General features: G+C 41.2%; 1 protein-coding gene across 17 annotated transcripts in view; it reads right to left on the reverse strand.

Annotated features, from left to right (window-relative positions):
- Positions 1-17,587, reverse strand: part of fhod3b (formin homology 2 domain containing 3b) — a 612,757-nt gene that overhangs the window by 284,913 nt on the left and 310,257 nt on the right. For all 17 annotated transcript variants that reach the window (XM_072560542.1, XM_072560537.1, XM_072560540.1 and 14 more), the window contains exon 5: positions 14,647-14,752. In XM_072560542.1, the coding sequence (XP_072416643.1) occupies positions 14,647-14,752 (106 nt within the window). The remainder of the gene's footprint in view (positions 1-14,646; positions 14,753-17,587) is intronic.

Genomic DNA, 17,587 nt, shown 5'->3' on the forward strand with positions numbered 1-17,587 from the left:
CGCCAAGTAACGTGAGGTACATTTTTAAAAAAAAATAGTCTGAAAGCTACAGCATGGTTATCATTCAAAAGAGGCAAGATGACAGATTAATGTCAGGTTCTGTTTCATCAACTCCCTACTGAAGCTATTTGAAACCAAGAATATTTAATTATAGTTAGATTAGCTTGACCTCAATCTTCATTAACCTACTGCTTGCCTGTCATTAGGTATGAGACATGAGTTGTTGCAATACTGAGTACATGTTTTGTCAAGTCGACATAAAATGTGCTGCTGGTTGGAGTTGCTGTATGTGCATGTTGTGAAGAGTTCAGTTCATAAATTAACATGAATATATTCTTGAGTTATATTCCCAATGAAAGGAACTAATCCTTTACAGTTGTAATGAGGTCCCTAAAATCCTCCATATTAAAATGATTTGCAACTCCTTGAGGAGAAATTATTTTTGGCTTTGATTGCATTTACCAATAAATTGGAAAATATGCAAGTCCTTGGACTCAGATAGTATATCTCGTTGTCAACTGGCACACCACACAGCCGCCTCAATGACTTCTAAACCATCATTGTGTAGAGCAAGTGGTGGGAGAAATGTTGTATTCCAGGAGACTTCTGTTGTATGCTCAGATCTAAAGGTTGTACCCCAAGAAGACGAACTTGCCCACTGCAAAGCAACAACTTGGGTTCTGTGGTCTGAGTTGCATGCAACACTATAGCGGCTGATGTTGTTTCTTGGGGATCCAAAACAATTTGGCAATGTAACACGGTGACTTTATTCACCGAGCCCGGAATCAAAGCAGAGTGAAGAAACGTGTCTTTGTGTCTGCATTCTTCAGAAGGTGATAAAATGCATGTGCGGAATTATAGCAGAACTTGGATTGCAGACTTGAACAGCCTCATGAACTCAGTTGCCCCATAAAGTCAGAGATGCAGAAATGCTAAACAATAATGAAATGACTTCATCGCTCCTCCAAGAATCAGAAATAGACTGCCGAGTAATTGAGACTGTGTAATAAGGTTTCTGAATTCCTTCATATTAAAATGATTTGCAACTCAGAGGAGGATTTACATTTAGTTCAAAATGCACAAGTAATTGAGCAGCTCATACATTGGAAACTGCGGCAGCAGGCTTTGTGATTCAAAGATACAATATCCTCTTTTAACATTACCACCCGAGCCCCACTCCCTTTGTGAATGGAGATTCTGGGCACAGGTATAGATGGTGGCACATTAAATAACCAAATATAGGGAGGGTGCCCAAAATATTCTGTGTGTTTCAATGGATTGTGTATAATTGGCTAGCAAATTGATTTGCCATTTGACAGAAGTACTTCACACATTGCGACCAATATTACTGTCCATTGCATCCATTTATAATGAATACAGCCAGTGCTGTAACATTCCTCCAATGCCAAACTGCAGGCCATGTGGTGCGAAAGGAGCAAGAATGAGATTTGCTGCAAAGGTGATGAACCAAAGGAGTGATGCATTAGTGAAGGATCCATCAGTGGTGTGCAGTGTATCACAGCCATCCAGCAACCACAAGCAGCTCATACTATTTTGATAAGAGCTTGGAATGTAAACATTGATCCTCTGTATCACTACATTGCATAATTACCTTCTTCATTAATTTATCCAGAAAGATCACTCTTCCTCTCATTTCCCTTCCTTTCAATCATTCCTCCTTCAATTGAAACACTTGTCCACTATTTAAATCAAACGCTGTCTAGACTTTAATGAGCTGGAAAGTCTAAGTGACCACTGGGACATCAGTGTACTGGGGAAATCAAATTTTACTATGAACTAGTAGTATAATCTGCATCAAAGTCAAGGGGTACCAAACTGAAATTTATGAAGCAAAAGGACTGAGGAACAGCAGGAGCCATCAAATTATATCAGGCATCTGATGTACTCTAAGGCACACAATCATTTAGTTTACATCATACTGAATTCCTGGAGGTCTTGTCAGCTTTACCTCTATTTATGTTTTATCCAATTTTCTCTGCTGTAAACTCTAGAAGGCAATTAAATAATGTCACTTAATGATTAATGTTGCTGGACAAACTATTTTTTGTTTTCCAAAAAGGATCAAGAAACTTAAGAACAGGCAAAACAAACGCTCACTGTAAATAATCATCTTAATGCAAAACCAACCTGTTCAGCACTGGAAGGGAAATCCAGTTGACTAGATCAGGCTTATTTCAATTCTTTGAGCAAAGGTGAACTTTGCTTTACATGAACTCAAATACCAAAAGCCAAAAAGTAATTGCCAAAAAGTGCACAAAGTGCAGAGGTTTTGGTGAAATGTGCCATTCTGTGAAAACATCACCATATTGTGTTAATTAATGAAATCCAGAGATTCGTTAAAAGCAACTCACTTGATAAACTTAAATAATTTATTTGAAGAGGAAAGAGATGACAAAGCAGAGTCATGGTTATAATTCAGACAGAAAAGAATTGCTTGAAATGGCACACACACAACTGGTGGTCCTGAGGGATTAGCATTAGGAATAGTACATATTGTGGTCTACATCAATAAGCTGGACTTAGATAGACATGGAATCTGAACATTCGCAGATGACAGGAAATAATAAGGAACATAGTAGCAAACTTCCAGAGAACTTAACCAGATTGGTGAAATAGTCAGGACAGAATATAGCCAGAGAGATACCAACTACGTGGCCCTAGTGGTCAACCCTGATATTCACACCCGACACAATCCCTCTTCCGATTTTAATGATCTCTTCCTACTCTGTCCTGATATCTGATACTAATTTATCCTTGTATGCACCAAGCCTTCCCTGTTAAAACATGAATGTTAGCAGCCTCCAGTATGGCATATTCTTAATCAGGTCCCCACTCAGTCTTCTCTTCCAAGGTAAACAACCCCAGCCTATCCAATCTCTCTAGTTTAGTTTTGGCACATGGTCGGCATGGACTAGTTGGACCGAAGGGTCTGGTTACATACTTATGACTCTCTTCACAACCAAGTTGCTCCAGTCCTGGCAACATCCTTGCCCTAATGAAATTCGAGTTGACCACTATGAGATTTCAACATTAGATCTGACAGCTTGACAAAGCAAAGGCATAATTAGACAGTAGGTCAAAAGACAGAATCAAAGCATGCTAAAAGGGCTGCCCTCTGTTCTGTACACTGATCTCTAGGTGTGTGGCAAAACAGAATAACCTTGCTCCCCCAAAATTAGTTGAAGAATGACTAAAAGGTGCAAAGGAATCAGGTTTTGCATTTTGTTAAATGCTGCCTCAAAGCTTTACATTTTCTCAACATAAAACTAACCTAGTAAAGAGCTGCTGTCTAGAGTTATAGAGCTATAAAAACCTGATGAACTGTTGCCCCAGGAAAACATTAGTGCTCAGTCACTTTCATGCAGCCTTTAGGTATTGTGTGTGCGTGTAAACGATATTGGAAGTAACCTATTTTAGAAACCAAATTCTATTACAAATGTTAACTAATTGTCACCCTTACACCAGTGCTATGCTCAGGAAGGCTGCAGTCTATTTGTTATGGCTAGTCTGGCACAGCTCAATTTCTCTCCTTTGAGAAAATAACCACAGCAAGCAGACACACTCTACTGGAGATGAGCGACACTCAGAATTCCAAGGCAAATAAACCCGGGCTTCAAGAGGTTGTTTTAATTTCCTAGATTTCACTTCATTTTATAAAGAAACACTGCAAGACAAATACTTATGGGCCCTCTCGAGACATGTTCCAAACATAACCCTTTCAGCTATTTCAAGATCTAAAGTGATAGTTCAACAAACTTATTAAATACAGATAGTCTTCAATTAAGACAGGCAGGAAAATAAAGTCTACCACAGCCCAAGACAGAGGGAAATGCCCAGGAGAAAGTGAGGACTGCAGATGCTGGAGATCAGAGTCAAGAGCGTGGTGCTGGAAAAGCTCAGCAGGTCAGGGAAATGTGTGCAGCTCTGAGCTAGCTCTATCCAGTGCAGGAGTATGCAAATGTAAAAGTGGAAAGCACCTTCCAGTCTTTTGAATTATTCTGGAGTCTTTCAGGATCCATTCCTTTCTCAGACTTATTAAAAGATGAAACGCATTAAAATTTCTTTTAACCAGAGACACTCAACTTTGATAAGATATTTCTTCCCTTGTGTTTGAAAGCTGAAAAGTAGTAATTGGCACAAAATAACTTCTCCAGTGAATTCCTTCCATTCAGGTGTTGAATCCTTCTATGCATCCACAATGGCCAATGAATTTTCAACAGGATTTAAATCACTGTGATAATCCAACCAACCAGACCGTGCTTCCACTCAATGTCTAAACACAAGTAATAATAAACAAATGCTTCTAGCGAGTGATTTGGAACAGGAAGTGTGGACGTTTCTAAGCTCACAGACAGTGACAATCATTGTGACCTGACTGGACCTCTGCAGCCATATTTGCAGGTTCAAGATTGAAACTGAGGGCCCTCTTTCGAAGCAGAATTTTACAGTACAGAAGGAGGTCATTTAACCTATTATGTCTGGAGCATTTTTTTTTTAAGATTAGATTACTTACAGTGAGAGAGCAAGGCGGTTCATTGAAATGGCAAGTGGAAGGTTGGGGTCATTCCTACAGACAGAGCAGATGTGCTCTGCACAACGGTCACTCAGTCTGCACCTGCTTCCTCCAACATTAACTCTGTTTCTCTGTCAGAAATGCTGCAAGACCTGCTGAGGTTTTCCAGCATTTTCCAGTTTCAGATTTCCAGCATCTCCACTTTTATAATGACCAAATCATCAGTCCCAATAATGTCATTTGAAAGATGAATGTTTGACCAGGAGACTACGATGAATACTCCTACTCTTCTTTGAGTAGTGTTACAAAACATTTACATTCGCCTGAAAGGCAAAGACTGGGTCTCAGTTTAAATGCCTCATCAGAAAACAGCATATCTGGTAGTGCAGCACACCCCTCAGTACTGTGCTGGAATATCAGCCTACATTATCAACCTTGAATTATCAACCTTTGACTCAAAGGCAAAACATACTCAAAGCATGAGCCAAGCATGACACCCATACCAACCTTTATTTCTCCCCTTTCACAATTCCTGCCAGCTGTACACTTTCTACCCTTCCCAGATTGCAAACCAGCCCTTCTGCTTGACAAACTAAATACTTGGGCCTTCTCACCAAGATGGTAGCCCCTTTGCCCATTTACAAAACCTGGGCTGGATGATTTCAATAACACAACACGTCGTTAAAAGCTCAAGAATTCAATCTCATACTATGGATTCCAAGAATTTAACTGCAGCTGATGTTCAACCGATTGGCTTATTAGGGAGAAGCGATAAGGATGGGAGTGTGTGGAGTAGGATGGAGTCAATATACACCCCATTTTGCAACATAATAAATCATCAACTCATGCACCTTTATGGATCGACTGAGAAGCATTGACAGATTGCAGCAAGAATGTTTATATTTTAACCACTAGTTAGCAGATTAAGTGCTCTACTGTATATTAAAAAAAATCCATTGCTAAAGTGGCAGTGAAAGAATTGTTACAGGTTTGTTGAGCACAACCGGTCTTCAAATCCATTGTAATATGTTAAACACAAACTGGGGCATGAGGCAATCTTTTAGACTGGAGCACATTTAATACATATTATATAACACAAACTTGCCAAAATCTGTGGGGTATCACAGCCAGCAGCTTCCAAATGGAATTCTTTGCAAACTGTCTACTGATTGAAAAGAGAAACTACTTGAGTCTGTGAGACGGTAAAAATTAATTTTAAAAACGCTGCTCTAGGCTAAATAGACAAAGTCTTTTCCCTGGGATCAAGGAGTCCAGAACTAGAGGGCATAGGTTTAGGGTGAGAGGGGAAAGATATAAAAGAGACCTAAGGGGCAACTTTTTCACACACAGGGTGGTACGCGTATGGAATGAGCTGCCAGAGGTAGTGGTGGAGGCTGGTACAATTGCAATATTTAAGAGGCATTTGGATGGGTATATGAATAGGAAGGGTTTGGAGGGATATGGGCTGGGGGCTGGCAGGTGGGACTAGATTGGGTTGGGATATCTGGTCGGCATGGACGGGTTGGACTGAAGGGTCTGTTTCCATGTGTACATCTCTATGACTATGTAGATATTAATGATTCCAAATGGCAGTTATCATAAAAGTACAATCTGTATTTATAGCGTATGTGGGAAAAGAAATAAAACAAATACCTTCCTTGGAAAACAGTTCAAGATGACTTCAACGATATAATTTAATGGACATAAATGTTGCACAACCCAGCTGCAAAATAACACAAATACCTACAGAGATTGCACTGATCAACTCCCAATACAATCCTGGCTCGGCTCAACTCAACTCATCTCATCATCTTAAGGCTTATAGCTGACCACAGTTTGACATTCCTACGTAGGTGTAGTGGTTATAATATAGACAGACTGAATTCATAGATGGGTGATTCCATGATAGAAATCAACATGATTGTGACTGAACTTTATGCCTTCTGAAATAGTCAGCACTTGATAAAGCATCTTCATGTTAGTTGCAGGTAGGAAAAGATGACTTCACACTGCAGGAAACCTCCAAATCACCCTTCACCTACCTCTGTTCTTTATTATCTATAAATAATGAAGAGAAGGAGACCATTCAGCACCAGTCTGCTTTCACCATTTAAAGTAACTCAAATGTAATATTCCCATTTCTCTTGATTTCTTCAGGAACCAAAAATACAAACACGTTTAGGATATACTCAATGAAGGAGCACTATAGATTAGATTAAGATTATATTCCCTACAGTGTGGAAACAGGCCCTTCGGCTCAACCAGTCCAGACTGACCCTCGAAAGAGTAACCCATGCAGACCCAATTCCCTCTGACTAATGCACCGAACACGATGGGCGATTTAACATGGCCAATTCACCTGACCTGCACATCTTTGGACTGTGGGAGGAAATCAGAGCACCCAGCAGAAATGGGGAGAATGTGCAAACTCCACACAGACAGATGCCAGAGGCTGGAATCGAACCTGAGACCTGTGCTGTGAGGCAGCAGTGCTAACCATTTCGATGGTGGAGCATTACAAAAAAAATCACAATTAAGTGAAGTACTCTACAGTTGGTTCTGCTATAACGCGCATCTTCAACACAAATTGGTTAAAACGTGATTGAAGAGTTTAGACTATTATTTGCAGAATGCGAGCTTTCCTTACCTGTATTGGCTATAATGCAATTCCGGTCCCATAATGTAGGATTGCACGGGAACAGGACTATGACCTTATCTAAGAACAGACTGTATCTCCAATGTAAATGACATTGTGGCTCAGTGGTTAGCACTGTGGCCTCAACACCAGGGACTGGGGTGACTGTGTGGAGTTCGCACATTCTCCCGGTGTCTCAGTGCGTTTCCACCAGATACACCAGTTTCCTCCCATATTCCAAAGATGTGTAGGCTAAGTGGATTGATCATGGTAAATTACCCATAGTGTCCAGGGATGTGCAAGTTAGATGAATTGGCTACGTGAATTGCAAGGTTACAGGATAGAGTAAGAGTGCTGGTCTGGATGGGGTGCTCTTCAGAAAGTCAATGTGGACTCAGTGGGCTAAATGGCCTGATCCCGCAACGTAGGGATTCTATGATTCTTATTCTAAAGCTGTGACCCTTAATTTAGATATCCTGGACAGGAGAAATGTCTTCTCACCATTTAACTCGTCGAGTCTGAAAAGGATTTTTATGTCTTTTATTAGACTAGCTCTTAAATCTTCTAAATTTAGCAGACAGAGCCCCAGTCTACTCAATCTATCATCCGGACAATTCTCATTTTGGCTGTTATCGTTACAACTTTCCAATATTTATTTGAAATTGTACAGAATAAGCATTTTTAAACTGCAAATTCTAAGAAACCTGGGTGTTTGGCACTTAATTATCTGTATCTTCCTACCTACTAGTAACTCTAACCTAAATCGCAAGAAAAACCACAAACAATGGACCTACATTTACACTCAATATTCCAGTTGTCATGGAGACAGACTAACAACTGCTGTTTTGTCAATTTGCCCATTTGTAAATAGTTAAAGTAAAACTTGCAGCATTTGAAGAGTTCTAGACCTTTTTTACAAAAAGACATGCCCAAAAGTAGCTCAAACCTTTCTTGCAATTAATGTTGCAATAAGTGCAGTCTGCAATGTACAGTAAGCTGGCCCACTATTCTGTGGGATCATGGACATTTTTTGTATTCAGCATGCCATCTACCATCAGATGGTCAGTAAAACTGTACTACTCTGGACTTTAACAGTTTCCTCATTTCCCCTTCCCCCACCTCACCCTAGTTCCAAACTTCCAGCTCAGCACTGTCCCCATGACTTGTCTGACCTGCCTATCTCCTTTTCCACCTATCCACTCCACCCTGACCTATCACCTTCATCCCCCTCCCCCACTCACCTATTGTACTCCATGCTACTTTCTCCCCACCCCCACCCTCCTCTAGCTTATCTCTCCACGCTTCAGGCTCACTGCCTTTATTCCTGATGAAGGGATTTTGCCCGAAACGTCGATTTCGAAGCTACTTGGATGCTGCCTGAACTGCTGTGCTCTTCCAGCACCGCTAATCCCTAATCCAAGGTAGTTCACTGGCAACATACAATTCCTCTACAATATTTTGATAGCTTGTGTGCCAGACCTTTTTATTTTTGACATATTTTAAGGAGACACTCATTTATAAAAGTAAAAACTGGAAGAACTGCAGATGCTGTAAATCAGAAATGAAAACAGATATTGCTGGAATAGCTCAACAGGTCTGGCAGCATCTTTGGACAGAAATCAGAGTCAACGTTGCCAGTCAAGTGACCGTTCCTCAGAACTGAAAGGGTTCTAAAGAAGGGTCACTTGATCAGTCATGTTAACTCTGATTTCTCTTCACAGATGCTGCCAGACCTACCTAGCTTTTCCAGCAGTTTCTGCTTTTGTGTTATTTATAAAGTGCCCTTCATGACTAGATGTCCCAAAGCATTTTTTGGCCTTTGAAATTATGTTTGTAGTGCCTATAGATTGTTAACCCATATTCCCAAGCCATATGTAAATATGCAGGAATGTTTTTTCTCTACTAACTCCAAGAAATCCTATGCCTTGCAGGCAGAAGTAACATTAAGATGGGATGCAGCATTGGGAAGGGGAGTAAGAGGAGTTCGACAAATCCGACACCCGATTAACAAAATGGTGTGACAAATAATGAAGGGGCTGGTGGAAAGAAATTTTGGAAACGATAGTGATGGTTTGTGACCCAGAGGTTTGACCAATGCTACACGGATTGAAATGGTACAGCATTTGACAGAAGAGGACACAGATTGGGCAAACAGAAGGGAGGCTACAAAAGAGCTACTGACAGAAAGTTTGAACAAAACAAATTGGCAAGGCTCCGATCAAATTGTGGAATTGTGGGAGACCTTTTCATCAACATATGTGATCCAGTATGCCCAAAACAAGATAAATTAGATAACTTAAGAATCTAAGGATCAATCTTCTAAATTGATCACTAGCACTAAGTTTTCTTGTAAGTTAGGTAGAAAAGGGGTTTGCTAACAGGGGCAGATACCCAACCTTGAAGGTAACGGACATCTGCACCAAACATTTGCTTCAAATTTTGTGGAATGTCTCAGTTGGAAATACCACCCAATTCCTTTAAAAGCTCATTATATAATTCCAAGTACAAGTAACAGTTGGCCTTGCAAGAAGCCGAACTGAAGTCTAGACCACTCAATTCAACCCAGCATCTTTTCGTTCAAGATCCACACTGAAAGTAACAGTATTTCCCAGAAACATGTAGATAGGATACAAGGGAATTGAAAAAGTTGTAAACAGATTAACGGTGGCAGATGTTGGCAATGGGATTTAACCTTGATACATGCGAGGTGAAGCACTTTGGAGGAAGTAACAAACCAAGGGCATACTCAATGAATGGAAAGACACTAGCAAGCTCAGAGGAATACCGGGATCTTGGGTGTGCTTGTCCGCAGATGCCGGAGGTGGCAGGACATATTAATAGGTAGGTAAGACAGCATACATGGCAGTCATGGCACAGATTATAAAAGCAGGAAGTCATGCTGCATTTGTACAGAAGTTTGATTAACCGACAGCTGGAGTAGTGTGTGCAGTTCTAGTTACCACACTGTGGGAAGGATGTGATCGCAGTGCAGGGGGTGCAACGCAGACTCACTAGGTGGTTGCCTCGGATACTGCATTTCAGCTATCATGGGAAGGTCCAGGTACAACATTCCGGCTTGGCAGCAATTTAAAGACCCTTAAGTAGACAATTAATGGCCATTTATAAGCCTCAACTCACCACCTCCCCAATCACCTGCTTACCTGGCAAGCAAGCTGAAGAACTTCCATCGTGGGAAACCTTGGTAACTGCAGCCCACCTGTAGGTGAGTGGGTTGCATTTGTCCCAATTTGTGGATAATAGGAGGCCCGGATAGCAGGCAAGAGGTGGTCTCCGAAAGCAGCCCTCTTGCCTTTGGGTCCAATCTTTTGACTCCAGTCTTTTCTTGACCCCAGCCTTTGACTGGCTAGCAGCTTCTGGTGCCCCAGATCATTAATGCCAAAACAGTGATCAGGAGAGCTGCTTGCCATTGCTCCCGCCTGTTAACTGTTTGTAACTAGGTTGCCAGTCAAATCAGCTGAGGGTGACATGTTAGTTACCCCCCATACTTAAAACTGTATGGGAAATTCTGCCCTCCTCTGCACTCCAGGTGTGGTTAGGATGCTGCTGCATTTCCAGTGTTCTTGGGAGAACAGAACAGATCATTAATTGGCCAGGGAGAGGGGGGGTGGGGGCAATGCGGTTGCAAACCATCAGGTAAAACATCAGCTCTGATTGTGTCACTGAAATGGTGTTTTTCTTGACTTGTTTTTACTAATCAAGTTGTTAATAGTAGATTTGGAATATTAGAATCATGTTTCTGTCAGTAATATCAAAGAATGGAACAGATCTCCTTTCATACATTAGATAAATCAGGTTATCAGAGATCATAGAATCCCAACAGTGTGGAACAGGCCATTCAACCCAACAAGTCCACACTGTTCCTCCGAAGAGGATTCCACCCAGACCCATTCTATTAATCTACATTATCATTGACTGACGCATGTAACCTACACATCCCTGAACACTATGGCAATTCAGCATGGCTGATTCACCTAACCTGTACATCTTTGGATTGTGGGAGGAAACCAGAGCACCCGGAGGAAACCCATGCAAACACAGGGAGAATGTGCAAACCCTAACAGACATTCGCCTGAGGCTGGAATCAAACCTGGGTCCCGAGTGCTGTGAGGCAACAGTGCTAATCACTGAGCCACCGTGCTGCCCCAATAAACAAATCATTGGGCATTATGCCACAGGTATGAAGAATAGCTTTAGTGCTAGTCCCAAGGGACTTGCGTAGTTGGACATGGCCAGGTACCCACGATTTCAGAGTCAGATCATCAGAACTTGGTTAGAGCATAGTATCAACTCATGGTCTTCACTTTGCTCTTTAAAAGGAAGGAATACTGCACACCAAGCAAACACTGAAAAGACCATACACTTACTGAAGGCAATGGAGGGTTTTGCCTGCTTGTTGGAGAGCCAGCCGAGAGCCCCATGTCACTTATCAGAAAGGCCCTCCAAAATGAGTGCCAAATAGGCACTTAACTGGGCAGTGGGAAGTCTCTCCCAGAATCAAGGATGCCAAGGTGAGGGGCTAACCGACAGATCTACAGAGAATCAGCGAGTTTTGAGAAGATTTGTAGCTCAGGTTGAGGTTCTGGATGTCTGTTTGCTAGCTGAGCTGGAAGGTTCATTTTCAGATGTTTCGTCATCATATTAGGTAACACCTTCAGTGAACCTCTGGACGAAGGTGTTATCTGGTATGGTGACGAAATATCTGAAAATGAACCTTCCAGCTCAGTGAGCAAACCAACATCCAGCTACAAAGAGTCAGTTAGAGGGAAGTGATGGTATGAGTGGAGTGATGGGTTTTTGGAGTGTGGTGGGAGGAGGAGGAGATGAAGTGCTAGTGGAAAAAGTGTGGGGGGAAAGAGGGTGGGAAGGAGGAGGAGAAGTTGTGTCATTAGCAAAAGCAGGAAGTAGCTTTTAGCAGACCTACCCCTTCCCGCTGCTGGCTCCTTGGATTGGACAGTAAGTGCCTTTGAGCAAGGGAAACCCCGACAGGGTTTATACTTTTCAGGCTTCCTGCATTGATAGGTCACATCCTCCACTGGGTCAATACCAGGAGGCAATGGGAACCTCTTAACTGGGTGCCCACATCAGAGCCTCAGTTAGTGGTAAGGTAGGAAAACCATCCAGGGTCCTTCCAGCCACTGGCTTGAGAGAAATTATGGAAGGCACTGGGGTCCACATCTCTCCAATTAAATAGGCCCCACCCCACCATAGGGTTGGGTATCAAATTCCACCATGGAATATATGACAAGACTGCAACGAGGAAAAGGATAACTTTTTAAAAACTAAGATACTAACCTCAAGGACACCTCAAGGTGCTGTGGAACGCCAATTGGTCTTCTTTCCTTAACCCGGAGAGGAAGGATGGGATGACTTTATACATTTCTTTTCACAGTTTAACAGCTCATTATAATACAGGGGGAAAACGTGAGGGTAGTGGAGGGAAGGGTATGCCAGTCACCCTACCTTGCTTAGTAACTAAAACGACAGAATATCCTAACAATACAGGAAGGTCAACAAGAAAATGTAATTCACTTTATGGTCAGCACTTAAATCGAATCCGTGGATTGAAGAGAAGGGAAATAATTTCCATCACAACAACTTTCCCACAGAACAGCAGTCCATACATTTATCACAAATTTCCAGGAACTGATCTCCAAGAGTTATCCAATCTTGTAGCTCTGTTATTGTTCAGAATGGCTCATGTGGCTCAGGATAGCATCATAATCTCTAGATGTCCTTCCTTGAAGCTCTGACAGGCATCTAGTAATTTATATTAATGTCAGCATTCCAGGAGCAAAGACTTACTTCAGATGAACACAACGCTTTTCCAGCCACACAGAGCCGATAAAACAAACAATAACCAGAGGCATTGCAGACCGAATATAAATAAAAAAACTCTGGAACAAGGATAAATCATACAATTGGCAGCACACAATGCGGATCTTTTGGTCAGCTTTTTCCCTTCAAATGTAGCCCACACACCACACTGTTACAACTCATCACTCATTTAATGCCTGTAAGAGCTCTTTCGTTCTACAGCTTGACCCTGCTTCACCCTCCACAATCTCCTCAGACTTGTAAGGGATAGAAGAAAGTTATAGAGGGGGAGAGCAGTCACAACACAGGCACGAGTGGTTTATAAAATCAACACAATAACTTCTGTTTGCATGGAGCCTAAAATAAAGCAATATGTTTAAAAAAAGTGTTAAGAAAGATAAAAGGGGCCTGAGGGGCAACTTCTTCACAGAGGGTGGATTGTACGTGGAATGAACTGTCAGAGGAAAATGGTAGAGGCAGATACAGTTAAAACGTTTAAAAGATATTTGGACAGGTACTTGAATAGGAAAGATTTAAAGAGATGTGGGTCAAACACAGGCAAGTAGGACTAGATTAGCTTGGGAAACTTGATCAGCATGGACGAGTTGGACCATAATGTCTGTTTCCATGGTGTATGACTCGAAGACTCTAAATGTGGTACCAACTTTTGGTATTGAGCTCCAGGAGGAGACATCGGAACAAGTGACCATAAACTGTGTCTGAAAGGTAATTTTCAAGGCACATCTTAAGAAAAGTGGAGCATCCAAGACAGTTACAGAAGGAAAAACAGCTAATGACAAAAATTACACTAGTGTACCAATCACAGCCTAGGATCCCAACAAGACCAAAATTTTAAGAATGATGAAATTTCAAAGGCCTTTTGTTGGAGGAGGTTAGAGAGATGAGGTGGGGAATCCATGTAGGGATTTGGAAATGAGATAGTGTGTGGATTTTAAAACTGATGCTGAGATTTTTTAACATGTGGATGTCCATCTGCCATGTCGAAGATTAAGATTCTCCTACAGAAAATCACAAAGTATCAAATAACCTCCAGGTTCATCCCTGCAGTACACAATATCATTTGTGTTGTTCAACTTCAAAGAGATTTGTATGTCATCACAAGAGATTCAGTACAAGATAGATGTACAATATGGGACATTGCTGCTCAATCGTCATAATGCTTTGTATTGGTTAACAGCAGTAAAAAATTCTGATGGATGGACATTCATGATAGCCCCAAGAAGATCAAAACTGAAATAATTTTGTGGAATAACATTTTATCATTCCAGTGTCCAAGATAGATGCTCTTCCTGTTGGAACAGGACGGGATAGATGGAAACCTTTCTGTAATAAAGCCATTGCAGCTCAGGGTCAGTCTTAAATATTCCTCTTATACAACCTATGTAGAGGTAGCCAGTGAAAAACTGCAAAGCTTCTATTAACTAAGCTGGCTACAGAGAGAGAGACTACCATACCTAATAGGTCAACTCTAACCACAGATGTCTCATTTCAAACCTTGTTAAAACTGTCAATGGAAGCCACCAGACAGTGAGGTCTGTACATGCTCTGGTGCACAGTAAAAAGAAATAAACCATGTGTTCTTTTTGGAAAGCACCGAGACAGGAGAGAATGCATTGCTTACCTCTCAGGATGTAATTCTGGTAGTTCTGGTCTGCTTCTGCTCCTACTTTTATCAAACATGTCAAACCCTCAGCAACGACAAACTCATGAACCAAATCCTTGTCATCCTAATGGGATTAAAGCACAGTTCCAAGGGTTAATACGTTAGGAAGATACTTATAATTGCATTGTACAAACAGCAACAGAAATATTTCTGTATTCTACTTTGTATATGGGGAGTTAACAAATGGAAATGAATGAATGAAAAGAAAGAAACAAACAATAATAGCAACAGCAGCAAAACCAAATTCGCATCTTAGAAGGAGAATGCCCTCTACATTAGCACTTACACTTTGTATTTTTAACACTAGTCCACATTTCCAAAAGTGACCATGAATCAATCTTCTTTTTCATTTATTCTAAGGGTGTCTATTGATAACCTTGCTAATTAATGCCAAATTATGGCCAACAAAATCATCCCTTCTAAATATAGAGTTGAGTGTGCCAATTATTTTATTTCTCAAAGTACCCCCAAGAGTTAGCAAAAGGGGAGGAGACTTTTACACAATAACGACTGGCATGTAGTGCCCTTACAGTGGTTATCAGCACCAGTGACCTGGGTTCGATTCCAGTCCTGGGTTTGCATGCTCTCCCCATATTGGAGTGGGCTTCTTCCGGGTGTTCCAGTTTCCTCCCACAGTACAACAATGGGCAGGTTAGAAGGATTGGCCATGCTAAATGGCCCACAGTGTCCAAGGATGTTTAGATTAAGTGGATTCATCAAGGTAAAATCCCCACATGGAGTTATGGGGATGGGATGGGGCAAGTCTAAGTGCGATGCACTGTAGAGGGTCAGTGCAGACTCAATGGGTTGAATGGCCTCTTTCTGCACTAAAGGGATTCAATGGTCAATTAACCCAAGTGCTTCACAAGCGCATTATGAAACAAAAACAAAAACCAAATCACACTGGGAGATATTAGCACAGATGGCCAAACCTTTGCTCAGAGATAGGGTTTAAGGAATGCCTCTCTTTGCTCCTTCGAGGCTGAGGGGTTTAGGGAAGGATTTCCAATCACAGGGATTCTGCATGACCATCAGCAGTGGAGTGGTTATATGCTTGTGTCTAAGAGGGTTGAATTGGAGGAATGCACTGTTTCATTAAAACAGAGATACAATTTCAGACCTTAAAAACAAGAGAAAAAAAAAACTGTTTTGTACAGAAGACCTTGGTGAATCTAAACAGAGGCATTATTTATTGAATTAATAATTATTGCTGTCTGTTTATTGTATCCCACTTATATCCTGTTTTAACATGGCTTTTCATTGTTGAAAATCACCATGCAATGCTTTAGACTTAACCTTATGGTCTAATAAACTAGAACAACACTGCAACAGAGCATCAATTCAGCATTCAATATTCTAGCCACTCTCTCCTATTTCTAGACTGCATTCCTATCTATATCTTTTCTCCTCTCATGCAGTTGGGGTCCGAAATGCTGCCCTTGTCTTTTACGGAAACTTACAGCATCGCACATTTATTAGTGCAACAATTCCAGTTCATGGAGCAACTTCCAATGTTGAATGCGGGTTATGATCAACTACACAGAATATTAAACTCAATATCTGTACATCAATATCTGTACAGTATACAAACACAAAACATCTTACAGAAACTTTCTTCAAAAATCCTTGTTAGTACAAGTCTCACTTCTCTAAAAGTAAAATGACAGCATCTCATCAAGTGCTGACAGTTTGAGGTGGGAGGGGAGGCAGGGGGGGATGGGTCATGGATGTCATGAGCTCTCAGGAACAGTCACAAACAATAAACACAGTGAAGGGCCCAGTGATGGTTCAGAACAGAGTGGAAACAACGGCTGTAAACCATTATCCCAGCCCACGGATTCCATAGAGGCTTTATAATCAACCCAGTGCCCAAATCATTTCTTAAACAAAATACAACTCCCATTTTCAATTGGTTTTAATTTGCTTTTAGAACTAATATTGCAATTTGGCAATGATCTGCAGAGCGAACGGTGTTTACACTAATCATAAATGATCTGCAATCAATAACAGGAACTCTCAAGTCATATTCCATCATAACTTTCTCCTTATCCATCATAATTATAAAATCATTCGTTTTGAAACTCTGCCTTAGAATCCAATAAATTCCCAAGAGGAGAAATAGTTTCAGAATCTCTCTTTTCAATTCCCATTAAATTATATTACATGGTCAGTTGGATAACCAGCCTCAGCTCCCTCCAACATTCATTTCAGCTCCAGTGAAGACAAGCCTAAACTGCACGATCCAATTCCCTCATATGATAAACCATTCTTCCCAAAATTCAACCCTTGGGAACATTCCTGAACCAGACAAGCAAGTACATCCCTCCCTGTGTAAGGAAACAAAAACTGAACAATACAGTCTTGCAAATATGTTGCACAGCTAAAAGACAGAGAGATCTAGGGATTCAGGTACATAGTTCTTTGAAGTTTGCATCACATATAGACAGAATGGTTAAAAAGGTGTTTAACACACTTGCCATCATTGTTCAGTCTTTCGAATATAGGAGTTGAGACGTCATGTTGAGGTTGTACTGAACACTAGTGAAGCCATTTTTTGGAATATTGCGTCCCGTTCCGGTCACCCTGCTGCAGGAAGATTACTAACCCGGAGAGGGTTCAGAAGAGATTTACCAGTATGTTGCCAGGTATGGAAGGTTTGAGTTATAAAGGCAGGCTGGTTAGACTGGGACATTTTCCACTGGAGTGTGGGAAAGTGGGAGGTTACACAAATTGGGAGGAAGAATAGAGGCTTTGACTATTTTCTCAATGGGGAAAGGGTTCAGAAATCTGAAGCATAAGGGGCTTGGAGGTCCGAGTTCAGGATTGTTTTAACCTTAACAAGGTAAATGCAATGTTAGCTTTCATTTCAAGAGGGCTGGAATACAACAGCAGAGATGTA

The sequence above is a fragment of the Chiloscyllium punctatum genome, chromosome 41, assembly GCF_047496795.1.
Source record: "Chiloscyllium punctatum isolate Juve2018m chromosome 41, sChiPun1.3, whole genome shotgun sequence".
Taxonomy (NCBI): Eukaryota; Metazoa; Chordata; class Chondrichthyes; order Orectolobiformes; family Hemiscylliidae; genus Chiloscyllium; species Chiloscyllium punctatum.